General features: G+C 40.1%; 1 protein-coding gene across 3 annotated transcripts; it reads left to right on the top strand.

Annotated features, from left to right (window-relative positions):
* Nucleotides 1-527: 527 nt before the first annotated feature.
* Nucleotides 528-18,460, top strand: sh2d1ab (SH2 domain containing 1A duplicate b). 3 transcript variants are annotated; one of them, XM_051860384.1, is made up of 4 exons: nt 1,784-1,925; nt 16,981-17,171; nt 17,365-17,428; nt 18,184-18,460. In XM_051860384.1, the coding sequence occupies exons 2-4, from the start codon at nt 17,035-17,037 to the stop codon at nt 18,307-18,309; spliced, it is 327 nt and encodes a 108-aa protein (XP_051716344.1). In that variant the 5' UTR covers nt 1,784-1,925; nt 16,981-17,034; the 3' UTR covers nt 18,310-18,460. The 3 variants fall into 3 exon arrangements, with proteins under 3 accessions (XP_051716342.1, XP_051716344.1, XP_051716343.1); XM_051860383.1 differs by lacking the exon at nt 1,784-1,925 and having other exon boundaries at nt 15,528-17,171; XM_051860382.1 differs by lacking the exons at nt 16,981-17,171; nt 17,365-17,428; nt 18,184-18,460 and adding an exon at nt 5,628-16,523 and having other exon boundaries at nt 528-1,925.
* Nucleotides 18,461-18,727: the final 267 nt, after the last annotated feature.

Genomic DNA, 18,727 nt, shown 5'->3' on the forward strand with positions numbered 1-18,727 from the left:
CAAACTTTACTTGTTCTATCAATTTCACAATTTTATGATGAGCATAAATAATCAATGGATACCCCATGGTTATTGTAGATGCTTTCTCGTAAGCATAGTGCACTGCTGCCAAGCCTTGTTGGTAACATGGGGAGTAACCTTGAGCTACGTTATCCAGCTTGGTGCTATAATAAGCTATGGGCTGCTTCTTTCTGCCACTACAAGTTTCTTGCATCAGAACAGCTGATGCATAGCCATCTACTCTGTTTGCCACATATAGATAGAATTCTTTATTGTATTCAGGATTTCCCATGGCAGGTGCCCTTTGTAATTCTTTTTTGATGGATTCAAACACTATCAATGCACCTGTATTCCATTTTAATGGATTACTTAATTCTTGCAATCCTGCCTGTTTCATTATTTCTCTTAATGGGGCAGTTATTATTGCATAGTCCTCTATCCAATCAGCACTGAAACCAGTCAATCCCTAAAAGTCATCATTTGTTTCACTGTGTTACAGTAGGACCAGCCAGGAGACAGGAGATAAGTTAACAGGTTGTTTATTGAACACAAGCAGAGTAGATGGTGATAACAGGTGAGTATGCAGATGCAAGTTCGTGACTGGTGAATGGTATAGAGAATGATACTGTCCTTTGTGGTTGCAGAGTGCCGATGGAGAATGATACTTGCTGACTGGAGACGATGACTGCAGACAACACTTCACACACAGACAGGAGACGATGGAGGGAACTCGGAGACAAGGGAACAGGTAAGTAGCGAGGAGAGTCCTTGAGGTAAGCATACAGGAAAGTCCTTAGATGTGAACAAGACCAGACAATGTGACTGTGTGTGTGAGTGTCTTAAGTAGTGCTGGTGATGAGTGAGCTGATGAGGTGCAGGTGGCGGTGATCAGTACTCAGGGGAAGCTGTGCGCTGTGATTGGTGGATGTTGGAGCCTGGCGTGTCTGTGACACACTGTTTGTGGTAATGGAGCTTTACTTATGCCTTCTAATTGAGCTGGTGCTATAGCTCTTGTGCCATATGAAATTAATCTTCCCAAGTATTCAACTTGAGGTTGACAATAGAGTAGTTTAGTTTTAGATACCTTGTGGCCTCCTTGAGCTAATTTTGTAAGTACTTTAACTGAATCTTTGTGACATTGTTCTCTTGTTGTTGAACAAATCATCAAATCATCTACATATTATAACAAAGTACTGTCTATCATAAGATCTTCCAAATCAGCTTTAAGAACCTGATTAAATATATGAGGTGAATGTTTAAATCCCTGTGGCATTCAAGTGTAGGTATATTGTTTTCCAGCATATGTAAATGCAAATAAATATCTACTTTCTTCTTCCACAGGAATACTAAAGTAGGCATTACTTAAATCAATTACAGTGAAATATTTAGCATCTGAAAGGACATTTGTCAGTAATGTGTGCCGGTTTGGAACATCAGCGGGCCAATCTTCTACTATTTCATTTATTGCTCGTAAGTCATGCACAAGGCGCCATTAATGCTGCGTTCACACCGAACGCGTCTGGGGCGTGTGATTTACATGTTAAGTCAATGTAAACGCGCGTCTAGACGGCGCGAATCAAGCGTCTAGCGCGGCGCGAATCGGCCGTTGACGTGCGAATGGCGCTGCGCGAATTGAGCGTTCACACATCTGACGCACGAATCAAGCGTCTGACGCCCTAGACGCCCGAGTTAAAAAAATCTGAACTTTGGCGAATATTCGCGGCGCGTTAACCAATCAGGAACTCTGCTTTGGTAGTCACGTGTTTATGACATGATCAGCGTTGGAGACCAAAACAAAGATGGAGGACAAACAGTCGCTGTGTGTGGCTACCCTGAGCTCTATGATGTGTCATCATATTTTTATCGAGACAGGAATAAAAAGGACTTTGCCTGGAAGAGGATAAGCGAGGAAATCGGACAATCTGGTAAGTTGTAAAACACTTTGCATGATTTTAGCCGTTGATACTAGCCCGCCTGCTAGCTAGCAAAAGCCGGCCGGCATAACTGAGCTAAATTGCCGCTACTAGTTTCCAACTGACGAGATGCGTCTGAAGCGTCTGACTTCAAAATGTTCAAGCGTCCAACTAGACGCGTCTGACGCGCGATTCGCGTTCGGTGTGAACGCAGCATTAGTTTTGTCTGATTTAATCACTGGAAAAAATGGTGTATTGCAATAACTGTTTGTTTCTACTAACACTCCTGCTTTTACTTGTCCTTCAATAGTATTCTGTATACATGTTTCTGCTTCAGGCTTCAGTGGATACTGTGATTTTCTTGGTAAACATACACCTGGTTTAAGTTGTATTTTTATTGGGCTGGCTGATTTTACCAATCCTACATCTGTAGCATACTGAGACCATAATTCAGTTCTTGTTGTTCTAGTTCTTTAACTAATTCAGTATCAATAATTTCTATTGATTCAGGCGTTGTTATCATTTGCTTTGTATTTTGTGATTTATGACTATTTCCTGAGGAATGGCTGTTAATTTAGTTGTACACAAAATTTTAATGACATTTTTTGTCAGCAGAATGAAAAATCAGCGGATTTATTGTTGGCTTCCACTGGCATTGTTCAGCTTTTTTCATCATTGGACCCAAATGTTTTGTCTCAAAATTTTTCCCTACATATAAGGATACATGTGGAACAGAATCTGGTACATTGAACCATTTTTTTATAAATTCATTTTCAACTATTCCCATTGCTGCTCCCTGTTTTCCTATTATGACATAATTTGAAGTTAACTCAATATTTTTGCTTCCAGTTTCCTCTTGCTATTTCTTTCTATTTTTGTATCACTCTCAGAGTCATATATCATAGTACAGTGAAATTCTGACTTTGGTAACTGTGCTTCAGAAATGTGTGCTTCAATAAACTTTCCCCATGTGTTAATTACTTGGCCTACATCATTTTCTATTTGTCCCATCCAATACACATTTGCTTTTGGTTCATAAACCATCATTTGCTTCCCTATTCCTTGTAAATCTGTATACACTCCTTCTGGAGAACACCAAATTTGGAGTCCTAATTTGCGTAATGCATCTCTTCCTAATACATTTACAGGAGTCTGATTTGATACAAGGACAGGTATGGTCACACTTTTATTTTTAGCTTGTATGCAAACTGGAGCGGGCATAGGAATTAGCTGTATTTGTCCCGAGAATCCTATTGTCTTTGCAAATTTTTTGATTTTATACAAGAATAAATTGCTCCTGTATCAACGAGCACGGGCGTCTTTTTACCCTCTATTTCAACCTCCAACAGGTTGTTGATTAGCATTATTGCTAAAGATTTTACAATTTGTTTGCCTATTTTACAATTTGTTTATAAGTTTTTGGAGATGCGAGCTCCAGGCCATCAGCGGCCATTCAGTGCTCGTGTACCCGCCGAGGACAGCTTCATCTCACCAGTGCTTCGGGATTTGCCTCTCTTATAGTGGTTAAACATGAGATATACTTCATTTTGGGTCCATAAAATGGGCAATCTTTGGACCTTTTTAATCTATTACTTGTTCCTGAGCAAATCAAATTGGGCTATGTTAAATTTAATAATTTAATATTAAGCTATTTAACTTACGTCCTGTAGAGCACTGCTTTTGTACATTTGACTGTTTTAAAGACACTCTGTTGTTATTTCTTATTTATTTACACACTCATGCCGTCGAACTGATGTATAAACGCAATATCACATGGGTGACACTTTATAATAACGTTCAGTTATGTCACTTATAAATTATTAGTTAATGATGAACTAATCATTTACAAAACATGACTATATGTTCATAAATGATTAATAAGTGAAGTGTTAACATTTTATGAATGTTTTATTAATTCCGTTATAAGTCATTTATAAATTATTAGATAATGTTGAATGAATCATTTACAAAACATGAATATACCTTCATAAATGATTAATAAGTGATATACTAACATTTTATGAATGTTTTATTAATTCCGTTATAAGTCATTTATAATTTATTAGTTAATGATGAACACATCATTTACAAAACGTGACTATACGTTCATAAATGATTAATAAGTGTTATGTTAACGATTTAAAATGTGTTGTAAGTTATCTTAAAAAAAGTTTAAATCATAAAATAAATCAAACAGATCATTAGTAGATGGTTTATGGTTTATATGGTTTATAACACATTTATAAGTGATGAATAGTTTACACGTTAGAATAGGGGATGCAGAAAGTGTTATGAATGACTTGTATACATATACAAATAATTTGTGACATGTAAGAAAGGTCTACAAATGATATGTAACACATTTATAAGTGATGAATAGTTTACACTTTAGAATAGGGGATGCAGAAAGCTTTGTAAATGATTTACTCATGCGTTTACACATAATCTATAACAGGTGTTGAACACTTTGTAGTGTGTACTGCAGTGTAAGTGCTGACTGGTGAGGGTATAGACAGCTGTCTTCTCTGACACACATGGAGTCTTTAACTCTGTGCACCTGATGTGAGCTTCAGTGGAAGGTAAAACCGGTTAAGAGGTTGACTTTATCACTAGATCCCACACACTCCACACAGAACACAAGTCTGTGCTGATGAGTGAAATGATTTAATATAATCCACTGGAATCACCTGACTGTAAGGCATTTATAAATGTTTATCCACTTCAAAAGAAATAAATAATATAAATAAAAATAGTGCTTTAGCATACCTGCATGTTTGTGCTTTTGAACACTGACCAGCTTACAACTTCATCAATAAATCATATACTGATCATTTACTAATGGTTTGTTCATCATTTGTTCATGATTAACAATTGTTTATTGAGATAATGATACTAAAACAATTGGTAACACTTTAGTATAGGGAACATGTATTCACTATTAACTATGACTTTTCCCTTAATAAACTCCTAATTTACTGCTTATTAATAGTTAGTAAGTTAGTTGTTAAATTTAGGTATTGGGTAGGATTAAGAATGTAGAATAAGGTCATGCAGAATAAGGCATTAATATGTTCTTATTAATTACTAATAAGCAGCTAATATTCTAGTAATATGCATGCTAATAAGCAACTAGTTAAAATACCCTAAAATAAACTTACCAAACAATTTTGTCATAAATACTTCACTGATTTATAAGTGATAAATAATGTATCAACTAATAACTTATAAACCATCTACTAATGATCTGTTTGATTTATTTCATGATTTAAACATTTTTTAAGATAACTTACAACACATTTGTAAATTAACATACCACTTATTAATCATTTATGAATGTATATTCATGTTTCGTAAATGATTTGTTAATCATTAGCTAATAATTCATAAATGACTTATAACTGAATGTTATTATAAAGTGTTACCATCACATGAGTAGCCATGCGATATGGCTGTATATCAGCACAGTTGTGATTCAGCCGTAGGTAATTACAGCGTACTGATATACAGCCATATTGCATGGCTACGAGTGTGATATTGAATTTTGTACAACAGTTCGATGGTGTTACAATCACAGAAGGGCAGAAACACTGGATGTATAAAAGTAAGGTGTTTGTTTTCACAACCAGAAGAACAACACTTCAGCAGGTGAGTGAATGGCAAATCTTCAGGTGAATAGTGATAAATGGAGTGGTAATACTGTCCTTTGTTTTGTAGGTGAAGGAGGATGGCTGAATGCAGGTTTCCAGACACAACAACGGAGCTGGACTTCACACATGAAGATGAAGCACACAGGAGGAGAACAGGAGACAGACTGGAGACAGGTAAGTAATCCAACGGAGTCCTTGAGGTAAGCATACAGGTAAGATGCTAACGAGACCGGACAATGAGCGTGTGTGAAAGAGAGCTCTTTATACTGCTGGTGATGACTGTGCTGATGACGTGCAGGTGTGCGTGGTTAGTATTCTGGTGACGGGGTGTGCTGTGATTGGGTGACGGTGGAGCCTGGCGTTTCTGTGACAGTACCCCCCCCCTCCACGGCCCACTCCTGAGGGCCGAGGACCCCGACGTCGTGGTGGTCGGCCTCTTCCGCGCGGTGCAGGTCTGTCAGGATGGTTAGCGTGGAATGTGTAGAGCAAGTTGGGGTTGAGTATGTCGTTTCTAGGAACCCATGAATGTTCCTCAGGGCCGTAACCTTCCCAGTCCACCAGATACTCCAGAAGACCACCACGACGCCGGGAGTCCAAGATGTCTTGCACTTGGTAGGCAGCGCCGTCTTCAAGGATGAGAGGAAGGGGGGGTTCCACGTCATCGCCAGGCTCTGTGGAAACAGAAACAGAGGGGTGGTGAGACAGATGTGACAGATGGCACACGTGTGAAAATAAGAACAATAAAGAAGAGTCTTTAAAAACCCTCTTTTGTGCAGAATTACTTCCTTCTACCATGGATTCAAATCTCAAGTTGACAGTTTAACAGTTGAGCCCAAGCCTCCGTTACTATTCTAAAACTTTAGAACTAGTAACTAAGGAACGTTGAGTCATTTCATTGAAGCTTATTGTATTATGTAGAGTAGAGATTTATGCTATTATGAGAGAGAGATTGACTTAATGAGTGTATTACCTGCATCTGATATAGCATTCATTCTTCAGGTCGATGTCCATAATATTATATCCATTATAAAAAATCAGTTTAAATGTCCACTGAGGAAAGCGCCTTTGTCCTGTTAAAAGTTAAGGGGATTTCCCACAGCGTTAAAACAATTTCCTTGTTCTGATAAAGAGTCTTTGCCGCCATCTATTGCCGTAATAATGTAACTTTCACGGATACTATTGACAGACCCTTTCTCAATACCAAATACAACATATTATTTATATAAAATAATATTTATTGAACAACAATATTTAAATGAACACTAATAGCCATTATAAAAGACATAAACACAAGCAAACAATAAACACAATCAAATAAATAAAAAACACAAGCAAACAATTTCATCAAACATAAAAAAGTAGCACTCTAGTACAGGATTTAAGTTAAATATAGCCTTAATATAAAGTTATGAAATTCAATTTTGGTTACACTTTATTTTAAGTTGACGTAGACATTGTACTTACTCCAATAAGTACTGAGTAATATTATTTAACTATATGTACTTACTATAGAGTTACAGTTAGGGTTTGGTTTGGTTTAGGATTAATTACTTGTAATTATACATACTTTACTGTTATTACTATAGTAAGTACATGTAGTAACGTGTAACTACGTCACCTTAAAATAAAGTGTTACCTTCATTTTCCCCTTAACCAAAATCATTTTGCTCTGGAACAAGTAATAGATTAATAAGACCAAAGATTGCCTGTTTGATATACCCTAAATGAATTATAATTTTAACCACTATCTACATAAGAGCCAGCGGCAAATACCGAAGGACTGGCCAAGATGAAGCTGTTCTCGTGCGGGTACATGAGCGCTAACAGCCTGGAGCTCGTATCTGCGAAAGCGTCAAAACAAATAATAAAATAGGCCCTATGATTAAATATGAGTCACATATTTCAGGTCTAAACAACTACATTCTCACCTAAAATAAAATCTTAAAATTACAGTTCGTGGTACAAATGTAGTATTTGTAAAAAAAAAAAAAAAAAAAAAAAAAAAAATACAATGATTTGCTTGCATGACAGTCGTTTCAAGTGGAGTGATACAAACGGTGAAAAGGTAAGAGTGTTGTTACACTAGAATATCGCACGGCTCTCAGCCAATCAGATTCGAGAATCAGATAGAACTGTTGTATCAATATATATATATATATATATATATAACAGTTCTTTCTAGAGATGCACCGATACTAAATTTCTCTGCCGATACCGATAGCCGATTGTTCAGAATGATATCGGCCGATGCCGATACCGATAGTTTGGTTTTTCTTAAGGAAATAAAATCTTTCCCAAATAATGTTGCAAACTATATATGGAACCCTCTCATTTGGTACACTACAATATTAGAGGTTACAATTAACAACAGAGGTATTATATTCAGCTGCTGTTTATTTTCAGGTATAATAATTACACTCAAATAAAAACTGAAATGTTTGTACAAAACTTAGTATCACATAAGGTAGTTTTCATAAGCACTTGTTGTCTTCATGGCAAATTTACACAAACATAATTAACAGTAAATAAGCTCCACTCTAGTGTTTTTATATATAGATAGCTAAGGAACTGTGAACATTGTAAAACATTCCTAAGGTAAATGTGGCATATTGTTCACAAGCTGTTTTATTGACTTCTTTCTGCAGTTGAAACACAAATAAAGTGATTACATAAAACATGATACATTCCGGTAAGTTGTACAATATATTTCAACAAACCTTTGATGTTCATTCATGTTTTTCGAGATATAACTTGTATTGAAGAGGAAGAATAGACTCGCGCTGCGCTCTGCCGCCTAAACTGAGGCATTACAGCAATCTGACATGTCACATTTAAGAGCGTCAAAACGCCATTTATTGTTTGAATTTCATGATAAAATTGACAGAATTTGAAAACTGAAACTTTTATTCTTATCAGAAGTAACAAATCTCAAAGCTTTTTGCAATTATTGGATGGGAGGCGCTACAAATAATATCTGATGTAGGAAAAAAAAACCTGCAGACCTGGCAACCCTGGCTTGAACTACGGGTGATTCATAGGGTCAAAAAGAGCCTGCTTTAACGTCACTATTTTAAAACTGTTAATGCTTTAAAATTCAACAGGAGTGATTTTCTTCACACACAGTATGTATGAGTTGCAGTCTGAACATGTTTTTCCGCACCCTTTTGATTGACAGGATATAATCGGCCCTGATCATCGGCAGTTTTTAAACAATCAGCCGATGGCCGATAGTGATAATAATAGCTTTTATCGGCCGATACCGATTGTTGGCCGATACATCGGTGCACCTCTAGTTCTTTCTGGTTCTCGAATCTGATTGGCTGAGAGGTCTTTCCAGCCATGCGATATTGTGCTAGTATCGCCACAGGAACAGTTTCATCGTTTGAAGCACTCCGCTGCCAGCATTCTCACAGCGAGTGTCATGGCGGACGAGCAAATCCACTATATTTTTATAGATACTACTGTTATTTTGTAATGGAATGTAGTTATTTTGAATCAAGAGTTTTGTAGGCGAGAATATAGTTCTTTAGACCTCAGATATGCGATTTATATGTAAACATAGTGCCTATTTGAAAATTTGTTTAGACGCTTTCAGAGATGCGAGCTCCAGGCTGTCAGCGATTGTTCAGTGCTCATGTACCCACAGAGAACAGCTTCATCTTGGCCAGTCCTTCGGGAATTTGCCGCTGGCTCTTATGTAGATAGTGTTTAAACATGAGATATAATTCGTATTTGAGGTATAATACTTGTTCCAGAGCTAATAGATTTGGCTTAAGGGCTATTTTAAGTTTCATAACTTTATATTTACATTAAAATTAAATCCTGTACTAACTAGAGTGCTGCTTTTGTGCGTTTGACTGAACTGTTTGCTTGTGTTAATTTATTTACTTCTTATACTGTTATAATGGCTATTGTTGTTAATTTAAATATTATTGTTCAAAATATAATATTTTATATAAATAGCATGCCATATTTTTTGGTATTGAGAAAGAGTCCGTTAGTGATTTTGAATTCAGTGAAAGTTACATTAATACGCCATGGTGGCAAAGACTTTTTATTAGTGAGTCAGTCATTCGCAAAGACTTTTAAATTTATTTTTTATCTATATATTTTAAAGCCAATAACCAATATATTGGCCGATAAATCTAAATCCAAGTTTTACTTTGAGAACCTGATTACAAAAACAAAAGGCTCACCGTTAAAAGCCATGTCCCAAACATTTCAACATAAATCAAACATATACAGTACAGTAACCTAGTTTGAACCAGTGTAAGATTTCTTAACTTTTAAAATTAATTTTACACTCCTTTTGCCAACTTTCTTTATATATATAAAAAAATGGTAACACTTTACAATAAGGTTTCATTTTGTTAGCATTAGTTAACATAAACAATGAATGAACAATACTCAGTACACGGAGTCAGTTCCCACCACCAACACCCACCACCAACACACATCGTCACCGGATCTCCACGCTCCGCCCACTCGTTCACAATCACCAGAGTACTGATCAGCGGCACCTGCACCTCATCACACCAGCACTATAAGAACACTCACTTCCCTCACTTCAGTGTCTGGTCTTGTTTGTACATACCTGGACTCCTTACCTCTCCTCCGATGTCTCCGTGCTTCCACTCCTTCATCAAGTCTTGTCTTCCCTCGTCATTCCCTCTACAAAAGAGAAAGGACTCTGTGATTATTCAGCTAAGTGACTATACTCAACGTGCTCACATCTGCAAACTACTCACCTGTGTTGTTCCTGTGTTCGTGCCTCTGTCTCAGAATAAACTACCTGTTGAATACTTACCCTCTTGTTCCCGTCTGTGTCTGACAGAAGACCAGACCCTATGCAGAGCTCCACGAACACAAGCGAGGATCGTACCCCGGATCCGTTTGCCTCCCTGGTGAACGCGGTGCGATTTTTTTTTTTTTTTTTTTTTCTCCTCACAGCACCATCCACGAGCACGTCACCTGCAGTCACTCCCGACCTCGTGCACGCTGTTCGCCAAGCACTCCTTCTCCCAGCACCCGCTGCAACTTCTTCAGCTGCCTCTGCCAGTCCCATGGCCCGACCAGCGACATTCTCAGGCATGGCGGAGGACTGCAGCGGGTTTCTACTCCAATGCTCGCTGTATCTGGAGGCACAGTCCCACCTCTTCACAACAGAACATGCCAGGGTGGCGTTTATCATCTCTCTGCTGTCTGGACGAGCATTGCAATGGGCACAACTCCTCTGGGAATCTGACGCTCCGGTAACAGCCACCATTTGGGATTTCTTCAGCCATTTTCGAGAGGTTTTCGGACAAGGCACAGCTGACCTGTCCGTACACGACCAACTATTCAACTTACGCCAAGGCGAAGAAACCGTGAGTATGTATGCGCTCCGCTTCCGCACTTTGGCAGCTGCCAGCAGATGGAATGAAACGGCATTGATTACAGCCTTCCACCAAGGACTTACTCCTAAAGTGAAACCGTTAATGGTCATGTACGATGATACAATGGGTCTTGAATGCCTGATACAAAACTATACGTGTGGCTCAGCGCTTCTCAGCTTGTTCTGTGCTTCCACCCACTCCCAGTCCTTTGCCTGCCTCACCATCTGTCGCCCCTCCAGCACCTGAACAAATGCAGGAAGATTCCTTCCGCCTCACCCGAGCGGAGCGTCAGAGAAGAATTCAACAACGACTGTGTCTCTACTGTGGGGGAGAAGGATATGTCATCGCCGTGTGTCCCATCCGACCACCACGCCCAGCGGTGAGTACTATTCAAGTTCCAGCTTGTATTGCACCTCTTACAAGAACTAAAGTCCAACTGTTAAACTCTCACGTCTGTGTTTCAGCGCAAGCCCTCCTAGACTCTGGATCAGCTGGAAACTTCATCAGAGCCCAAGTTCTTCAGAAACTAAACGTACGCCGAAAACGATGTCAACAAGATCTACAGATCCAAACTATCCAAGGAAAGCCGCTGGGCCGTGGTCGCATCACACACTTCTCTCCCACACTGATGCTCCGTATCGGCTGCCTGCATTCTGAGGAGATAACGTTCATAGTGCTGGAAGGATCCACTGCTGACATCATCCTGGGATGCCCCTGGTTAATGCAACATCAACCTCAAGTACAATGGAACACCGGGGAGATCCTGAAATGGGGTGACAACTGCTTCCAATCCTGCTTATCTCCGATCAAGAAACCTCCAGCAAAGTTCCAACCTACCTCCTTCCACTCCAAGTGTGTTCCCATTCTCTCTACCTCCATCGAAAGTCCAGAAACAGATCAGAAAGTAGAAATTCCTCCAGAGTACCGGGCATTCCACGATGTCTTCAGTAAGCGATTGGCTACTCAACTCCCACCTCACCGGCCATGGGACTGTGCCATCGACCTGCTACCTGGGGCTACTCTACCCAAGGGTAGAGTTTACCCATTGTCCATCCCGGAGCAAAAGGCCATGGAGGAGTACGTCAAGGAAGCCCTTGACCAGCGCTTCATCTGTCCATCGACTTCCCCTGCCACTTCAAGCTTCTTCTTCATGGCCAAGAAGGACGGAGGCTTGAGGCCCAGACAGTTAAATTCAGTTATCCCCTTCCTCTGGTCCCAGCAGCTCTGCAACAGCTACGGGGAGCTCGCATCTTCTCCAAGCTGGACCTGAGGAGTGCGTACAATCTCATTTGTATCCGCCAGGGATACACTTCGTTACACCATCAGGTCATTATGAATACCGGGTTATGCCGTATGGCCTGTCAAACTCTCCCTCCGTGTTCCAGAACTATATGAATGAGGTGTTCCAGGAGTTCCTCCACCAGTTCGTCATAGTGTACATCGATGACATTCTCATCTACTTCCAGAACCAGGCCGAACATCGCCAACACGTCTCCCAGGTCCTAGAGAAGCTACGTGAACACCATCTGTACCTCAAGCTGGAGAAGTGCAAGTTCCATACCACTTCCGTTCACTTCCTCGGCTACATTATCGACCAACACGGCATTCAGATGGACCAGAGGAAGGTGGACACCATCCGCAACTGGCCCCTTCCGTCAACCGTCAAGGATTTGCAAACTTCTACAGATGTTTCATTCAAAACTACAGCCTTTTCAGTGCACCCCTCACTTCTCTCCTCAAGGGCCGGCCAAGTCTCTGTCCTGGGATCCATCTGCCCGAGAAGCCTTCCATCAGCTCCAAGAAGCTTTTCTCACCGCTCTGATCCTGGTCCATCCGAACCCGGAACTCCATTTCATCGTGGAGGGGGACGCCTCATCCACCGGGGTCGGAGCGGTGTTGTCCCAGCGGCAGGGTGAACCACCACGACTCCATCCATGTGCCTTTTTCTCAAAGACGCTATCCCCGGCGGAGCAGAACTATGACATTGGTAACAGAGAACTGCTCGCCATAAAGTTAGCCTTAGAGGAATGGAGACACTGGCTGGAGGGAGCACTTCACCCGTTTGAAGTCATCACTGACCACCGCAACCTTGAGTACCTCAGAGAAGCACGAAGGCTCAATCATCGCCAAGCCCGCTGGGCCTTATTCTTTACAAGGTTCAACTTCACAGTTACCTACCATCCAGGAAGCAAAAATGGTAAAGCTGATGCTTTCTCCCGTCTGTCCCAGCCTGATCCTGAGAACATGGACCCTGAAACCATCCTCCCTCCAGCCATGATCATAAGCCCCATCCAATGGACCATCAACCAGCAGATCTCAGAGGCTAACTCCACCGAATCTGCTCCGCCGGGAGGTCCTGAGGAGCTTCTCTACGTTCCCCCGGCAAATCGTCAGCCCCTCATGGACTTAGCTCACTCTTCTCCGGGCTCTGGACACCCAGGTAGTTCACGTACCCTCTCGCTTCTGCAGCAACAGTACTGGTGGCCATCCATGCCCCAGGATGTCTCCCGACACATCAAGGGATGCTCAGTCTGTGCCGTTGCTGACACTCCTAGGAAGCTCCCAGAGGGTAAACTCCTTCCGCTACCCATACCACAAAGACCCTGGACTCATCTAGGAGTTGATTTCATGATGGACCTTCCAACAATTTCACCTGCGTCTTTGTGTTTGTGGACCGATTCTCCAAATCATGCAAACTCATTCCCCTCAAGGGTTTGCCCACAGCGCTAGAGGCAGCGGAGGCCCTATTCCACTATGTGTTTCGTCATTTTGAAATCCCTGAAGATATCGTCTCGGATCGTGGCCCTCAGTTCATATCTCGTGTCTGGAAGGCGTTCTTCAAGCTCATAGGAGTGTCAGTCAGCCTGTCCTCTGGATACCACCCGCAGACCAACGGCCAGACTGAGCGGAAGATCCAGGAGATCGGGAGAAACCTGCGGGTATATTGCCACCGGAACTAGGACAGCTGGAGCCAGTTCCTGCCCTGGGTGGAGTATGCCCGGAATTCCCTCCGACAAACCACCACAGTGCTCACCCCGTTTCAGTGCGTCCTGGGCTTCCAACCTCCACTCTTCCCGTGGTCGGGTGAGCTCTTCGAGGTTCCAGCTGTCAACCACTGGTTCCAGCAGAGCGAGAGAGTGTGGGACTCGGCTCATGTACATCTCCAACAGGCAGTTTGGAGACACAAGTGGCAAGCGGATGCCAGAAGAGGCCCAACTCCACAGTATCAACCTGGCCAGAAGGTATGGCTCTCTACCCGGGACATCCATCTCCGACTGCCTTGTCGTAAGCTGAGTCCCCGGTACATAGGTCCATTCACCATCCAGAGGCAGCTCAACGAAGTCACTTACCGGCTCAACTTACCACCTCAGTATCGTATATCACCTTCATTTCATGTTTCACTACTCAAACCGCACACTGAACCCTTGTCTCCTCCCTCCACAGATCCTGGTGACGATGCGCTACCTCCTCCTCCCGACATCGCTGAGGAGGAGAACATCTACCGGGTGCGGGCGATTCTTGACTCTCGATGACGGGGTCTTGCACTGGAATACCTCGTCGACTGGGAGGACTAAGGCCCTGAGGAGCGTTCCTGGGTCAACCATCACGACATCCTCGATCATTCTCTGCTAACCCAGTTCCATCACGACCATTCGGACCGTCCTGCTCCTCGGGGTTGAGGTAGACCCCGTCGTCGTTGCCCCATCCGGTCGTCATGGAGTCAGTTCCCACCACCAACACTCAGCACACATCGTCACCAGATCTCCGCGCTCTGCCCACTCGTTCACAATCACCAGAGTACTGATCAGCGGCACCTGCACCTCATCACACCAGCACTATATAAGAACACTCACTTCCCTCACTTCAGTGTCTGGTCTTGTTTGTACATACCTGGACTCCTTACCTCTCCTCCGATGTCTCCGTGCTTCCACTCCTTCGTCAAGTCTTGTCTTCCCTCTGCAAAAGAGAAAGGACTCTGTGATTATTCAGCTAAGTGACTATACTCAACGTGCTCATATCTGCAAACTACTCACCTGTGTTGTTCCTGTGTTCGTGCCTCTGTCTCAGAATAAACTACCTGTTGAATACTTACCTTCTTTTTCCCGTCTGTGTCTGACATCTACAGGATTTATTAATCTTAGTTAATGTTAATCTCAACATTTTCTAAGACATTTTTAAGATCCAGAGTTGTATCTGTTAACATTACTTAATGCACTGTGAACTAACATGAACACAAATATTTTATTCACTACATTCACAAAGGTTATTGCTCTATAGTTCTTGCATCAAATAAGACCTTGTTAAGTGATACCCAAAAAACAAAATAAAATGCCTAAATAATGCAAACAACATTACTTAGGCTATAAAGAAACAAAATACATGTGCCATGGATAAATAAAATGAAATAGCCTCAGCACGGACAATAAAGAAATAATTTTAATCAAACCATGTTGTTGATGAAAATAATACGAGAACAATAAAAGTGCTAGTTAATAATAACACATCAATGTTTTTGAAATAAAAAATATGAAACATTTTTAATATTACAGTAATAGTAAACATTTCAAATAACTTCATTGCTGTCATAGCTTTTAATGTTTTTCATTGCTGTTTGAGTGCATGCGCTGAAGCAGAAGAGCTGAAAGTGCACTGGGAAACTGAAGAGCTTTTCTAGCTGGTTATTTAACTCAATGAAACACATCATATATTAGATTAACCAGATATTTATATTACATAAACTTAATGTTACGACTTATATCTGCACAAAATGACGTGAATGCACAAGCGAACTTGACGGTGCTGGTCAGAATGTGCTCGTGTTCTGGATGCGCTCCCCACAACAAGACGCTACCTCTTTTATTGGACCTGTGGATGCAGTTGTTTTGGTATCATATTTCAACTTCTTTAATCACAGTTTCACTATTAGGATTTTCTTAGGTTGTAAGGCCCCCTATAGCATCAGAAATTAAATCTGCATGGTGTCTTCCGAATACTTTTACTCACCCTTATGTCGTTCCAAACATTTATTCTGCTAAATCTCACTTCTTGCACAGCTGTTGAGTTGGTTGTCCTAGTAACATAGGGATCTTGTTCAATGTACCCTCTTCTTATCATGTACCCCTTAACAGGAGGGGCCAAATTGATACAACATGCAGCATCACCCTGTGTATTAACACTTTATGGACAACAGGCACCGATGGCAGTGGCATAAATTAGTCGTGACGTGAACTGCTTCTGAAGAACGTCTCTTTTTTTTAATAAACTTCCCCTTTTAGCCTAAATGCCTCACAACACACATAACATCACAGAGTTTTTCTCTCAGTGTATGTTTCAGATTTATGTTTTCTCTGCTTTATTGACTTCACCTGTTAACTCATTTTCATCCATACATATACTCCAAAAACATGCACTTAAAGATACACATACTACAAAAAAAAAAAGAAAAAAAAAAAGAAGAAGAAAAAGAAAAACACGCATAGACAGGATGTAGTGGTGACAGGGATGTTCTGTGACAGCAGTCTGAACTGGATAAGTACTTTTTCCACCTTGTTCAACATGTACAACACTCTCAAACATGCTACAGGAAACTTCAACATTCATCATAGAATTGATCCGGCCAAATTTTATGTATTATTTTTGTTGTTGTTTACAGAGCCCAAATTGTGACCTACTGTATTCTGAAACCACTCTTTAGATCTTTGTATAGAATCTGATGTGATTACAACATGAAAGCAGCTAGAAAATTAATATATCATCAATGATTTATTGTGTGGGCCTACTGTGTGAAACCTGATTAGCTCTTTGAACTTTTTTCTCTGTAATAATGCCTTTGTCTGAAATAAAATGCTGTATATTAACAATTTCACACACAAAAAAAGAATGACACGTCCTGATATCTGCATGGCAGTTGAACTCTAGATGAACTGAAATTTCCATTCACGAATGTTCGACTGGCATTTTGCATGCATTTGCTATTGTTGCAGAAATTCTGTCTTATTTTTGAAGAGCTTATTTCCTGCCTTGTTTCATCATTTCCTGTTCAAGGGACAAATATCACTTGCTGGTAGTGATTGCCTGAGAAACAATGCATGCAGCACAATGGAATCGCTTTCTGTTTATCATGGGGCCATCACTCGAGAAGTGTGTGAAATGCGTCTGTGTGAAGCGGGCAAAGATGGGAGCTATTTAATTCGAGACAGTGAGAGCGTTCCTGGAGCCTACTGCCTCTGTGTCCTGTAAGTCCTCAAAAAAATCTCTGCATTTTGTAAATTAAGCTCATTTTAAGTGTGTCACTCGAGTTAAGGCACAATTTCACAAATACAAATGAAGTCACAATTTTAATTTTAATTGCACACATACAATTTAAAATGGGCAAATTCTATTTATTGGCTTCTGTTTGTTCTGATCTGTGATTTCGCTCAATGCCAGGTGTAAAGGTTTTGTCTACACGTACCGGCTCCAGAGAGACTCAGCGGGCTCCTGGGCGGCTGAGGTGAGGATTTTCAATGCAAGAAAACAAAATGATACATTTAAAGACACAACACAAAAGTAAACCTCAGCATATACAGCATGAGATATTATAATTTAAATATTATTAGCATTAAAATATTCTAGCTTTGTATTGTTCTAAAATTGCCAACTTTTGAAAATTTGATTATTAAAAATTAGCCCAATAATTAGGACTCCTTCATTGCTATTCATATAGATATTTATTTTTATTATTATTATTTTTTTTTTTATGTATTTGTATATGTATTTGAACTGCAGCTAAATTTAAGTAGAGGTTTTTTAGACAATTAATGATGATGACTGCTGGAGACACAAATTGGCTGATTTTCCAATGAATGTGTAATTAGATCCATGTGTAATTAGATATTGTGTTAATCTGTCAGTAGTAATTCATGGGGATAACATAACAAAACTGTGCGTTTCCAGAGAATGACTCAAATGTATAGAGGTATGAAACAGCTATGGAAAGGCATTGTTTGGGTGGGCTGAGATTTAAACAATTTTATAGAGAGAATTCTCATTTAGCTCTAACATCTATAAAGCCAACATCTCATTTTGAGTGAAAGAAATATGGGTGCTCACATATACACACATATACACATGTATATTTGGACTATTTCTAATTTACAAATTTTAGTGGATCTGCCCTAGTTCATCGGGTCCTTGCAAATAGATTATTATAATGATGTTGCTATTGCTGTTGTTTATTTGTTTGTTTATTTATTAATTTTTTCACAGACAGCACCAGGTCAGACTAAACGCTTGTTCCGAAAAGTCAAGAATTTGATAAGTGCCTTTGAGAAACCAGACCAGGGCATTGCTGTTCCCCTCCTCTATCCCGTAACTGTCCAGAAGTTCTGCTAGAATATTCCTCATCACCATCCTTAAACCAACAAATCAAACTACAAGCATGTGGACAATTTTACTGTATAATCATACATTTTATGCTTTTTCATAATAATGTGGATTTGTATGTATAAAAGGATTTGTATAAAATTGTGATTGTGAATCTTAATTTGTAAAGAATGTTTTACTGTGGGAAATTGTAAAAGCTTCATCTAAAATGTATTTAATACTGTGATCAATGGTCAACAAATATCCGTTACCCCTGTCCCAAATGTTTTTATTTTTATTATAATCATTTTTTTTTTAATTATTATCAATACTAAACCTACCTATAAGTTGCTGCATTATTTTAACTTCATTTCAGTAAGTCAGGAATTTCTAAAGTATAATTTTAATTCAATTGTGTGGTGCATTTTAATAAATCACACATTATGAG

Source organism: Ctenopharyngodon idella, chromosome 14 (assembly GCF_019924925.1).
Source record: "Ctenopharyngodon idella isolate HZGC_01 chromosome 14, HZGC01, whole genome shotgun sequence".
In the NCBI taxonomy this organism is placed as follows: domain Eukaryota; kingdom Metazoa; phylum Chordata; class Actinopteri; order Cypriniformes; family Xenocyprididae; genus Ctenopharyngodon; species Ctenopharyngodon idella.

What these genes read in the sequence shown, in the direction of transcription:
- sh2d1ab (XM_051860382.1), top strand. Translation starts at nt 12,622, where the DNA reads ATGTTTCATTCAAAACTACAGCCTTTTCAGTGCACCCCTCACTTCTCT.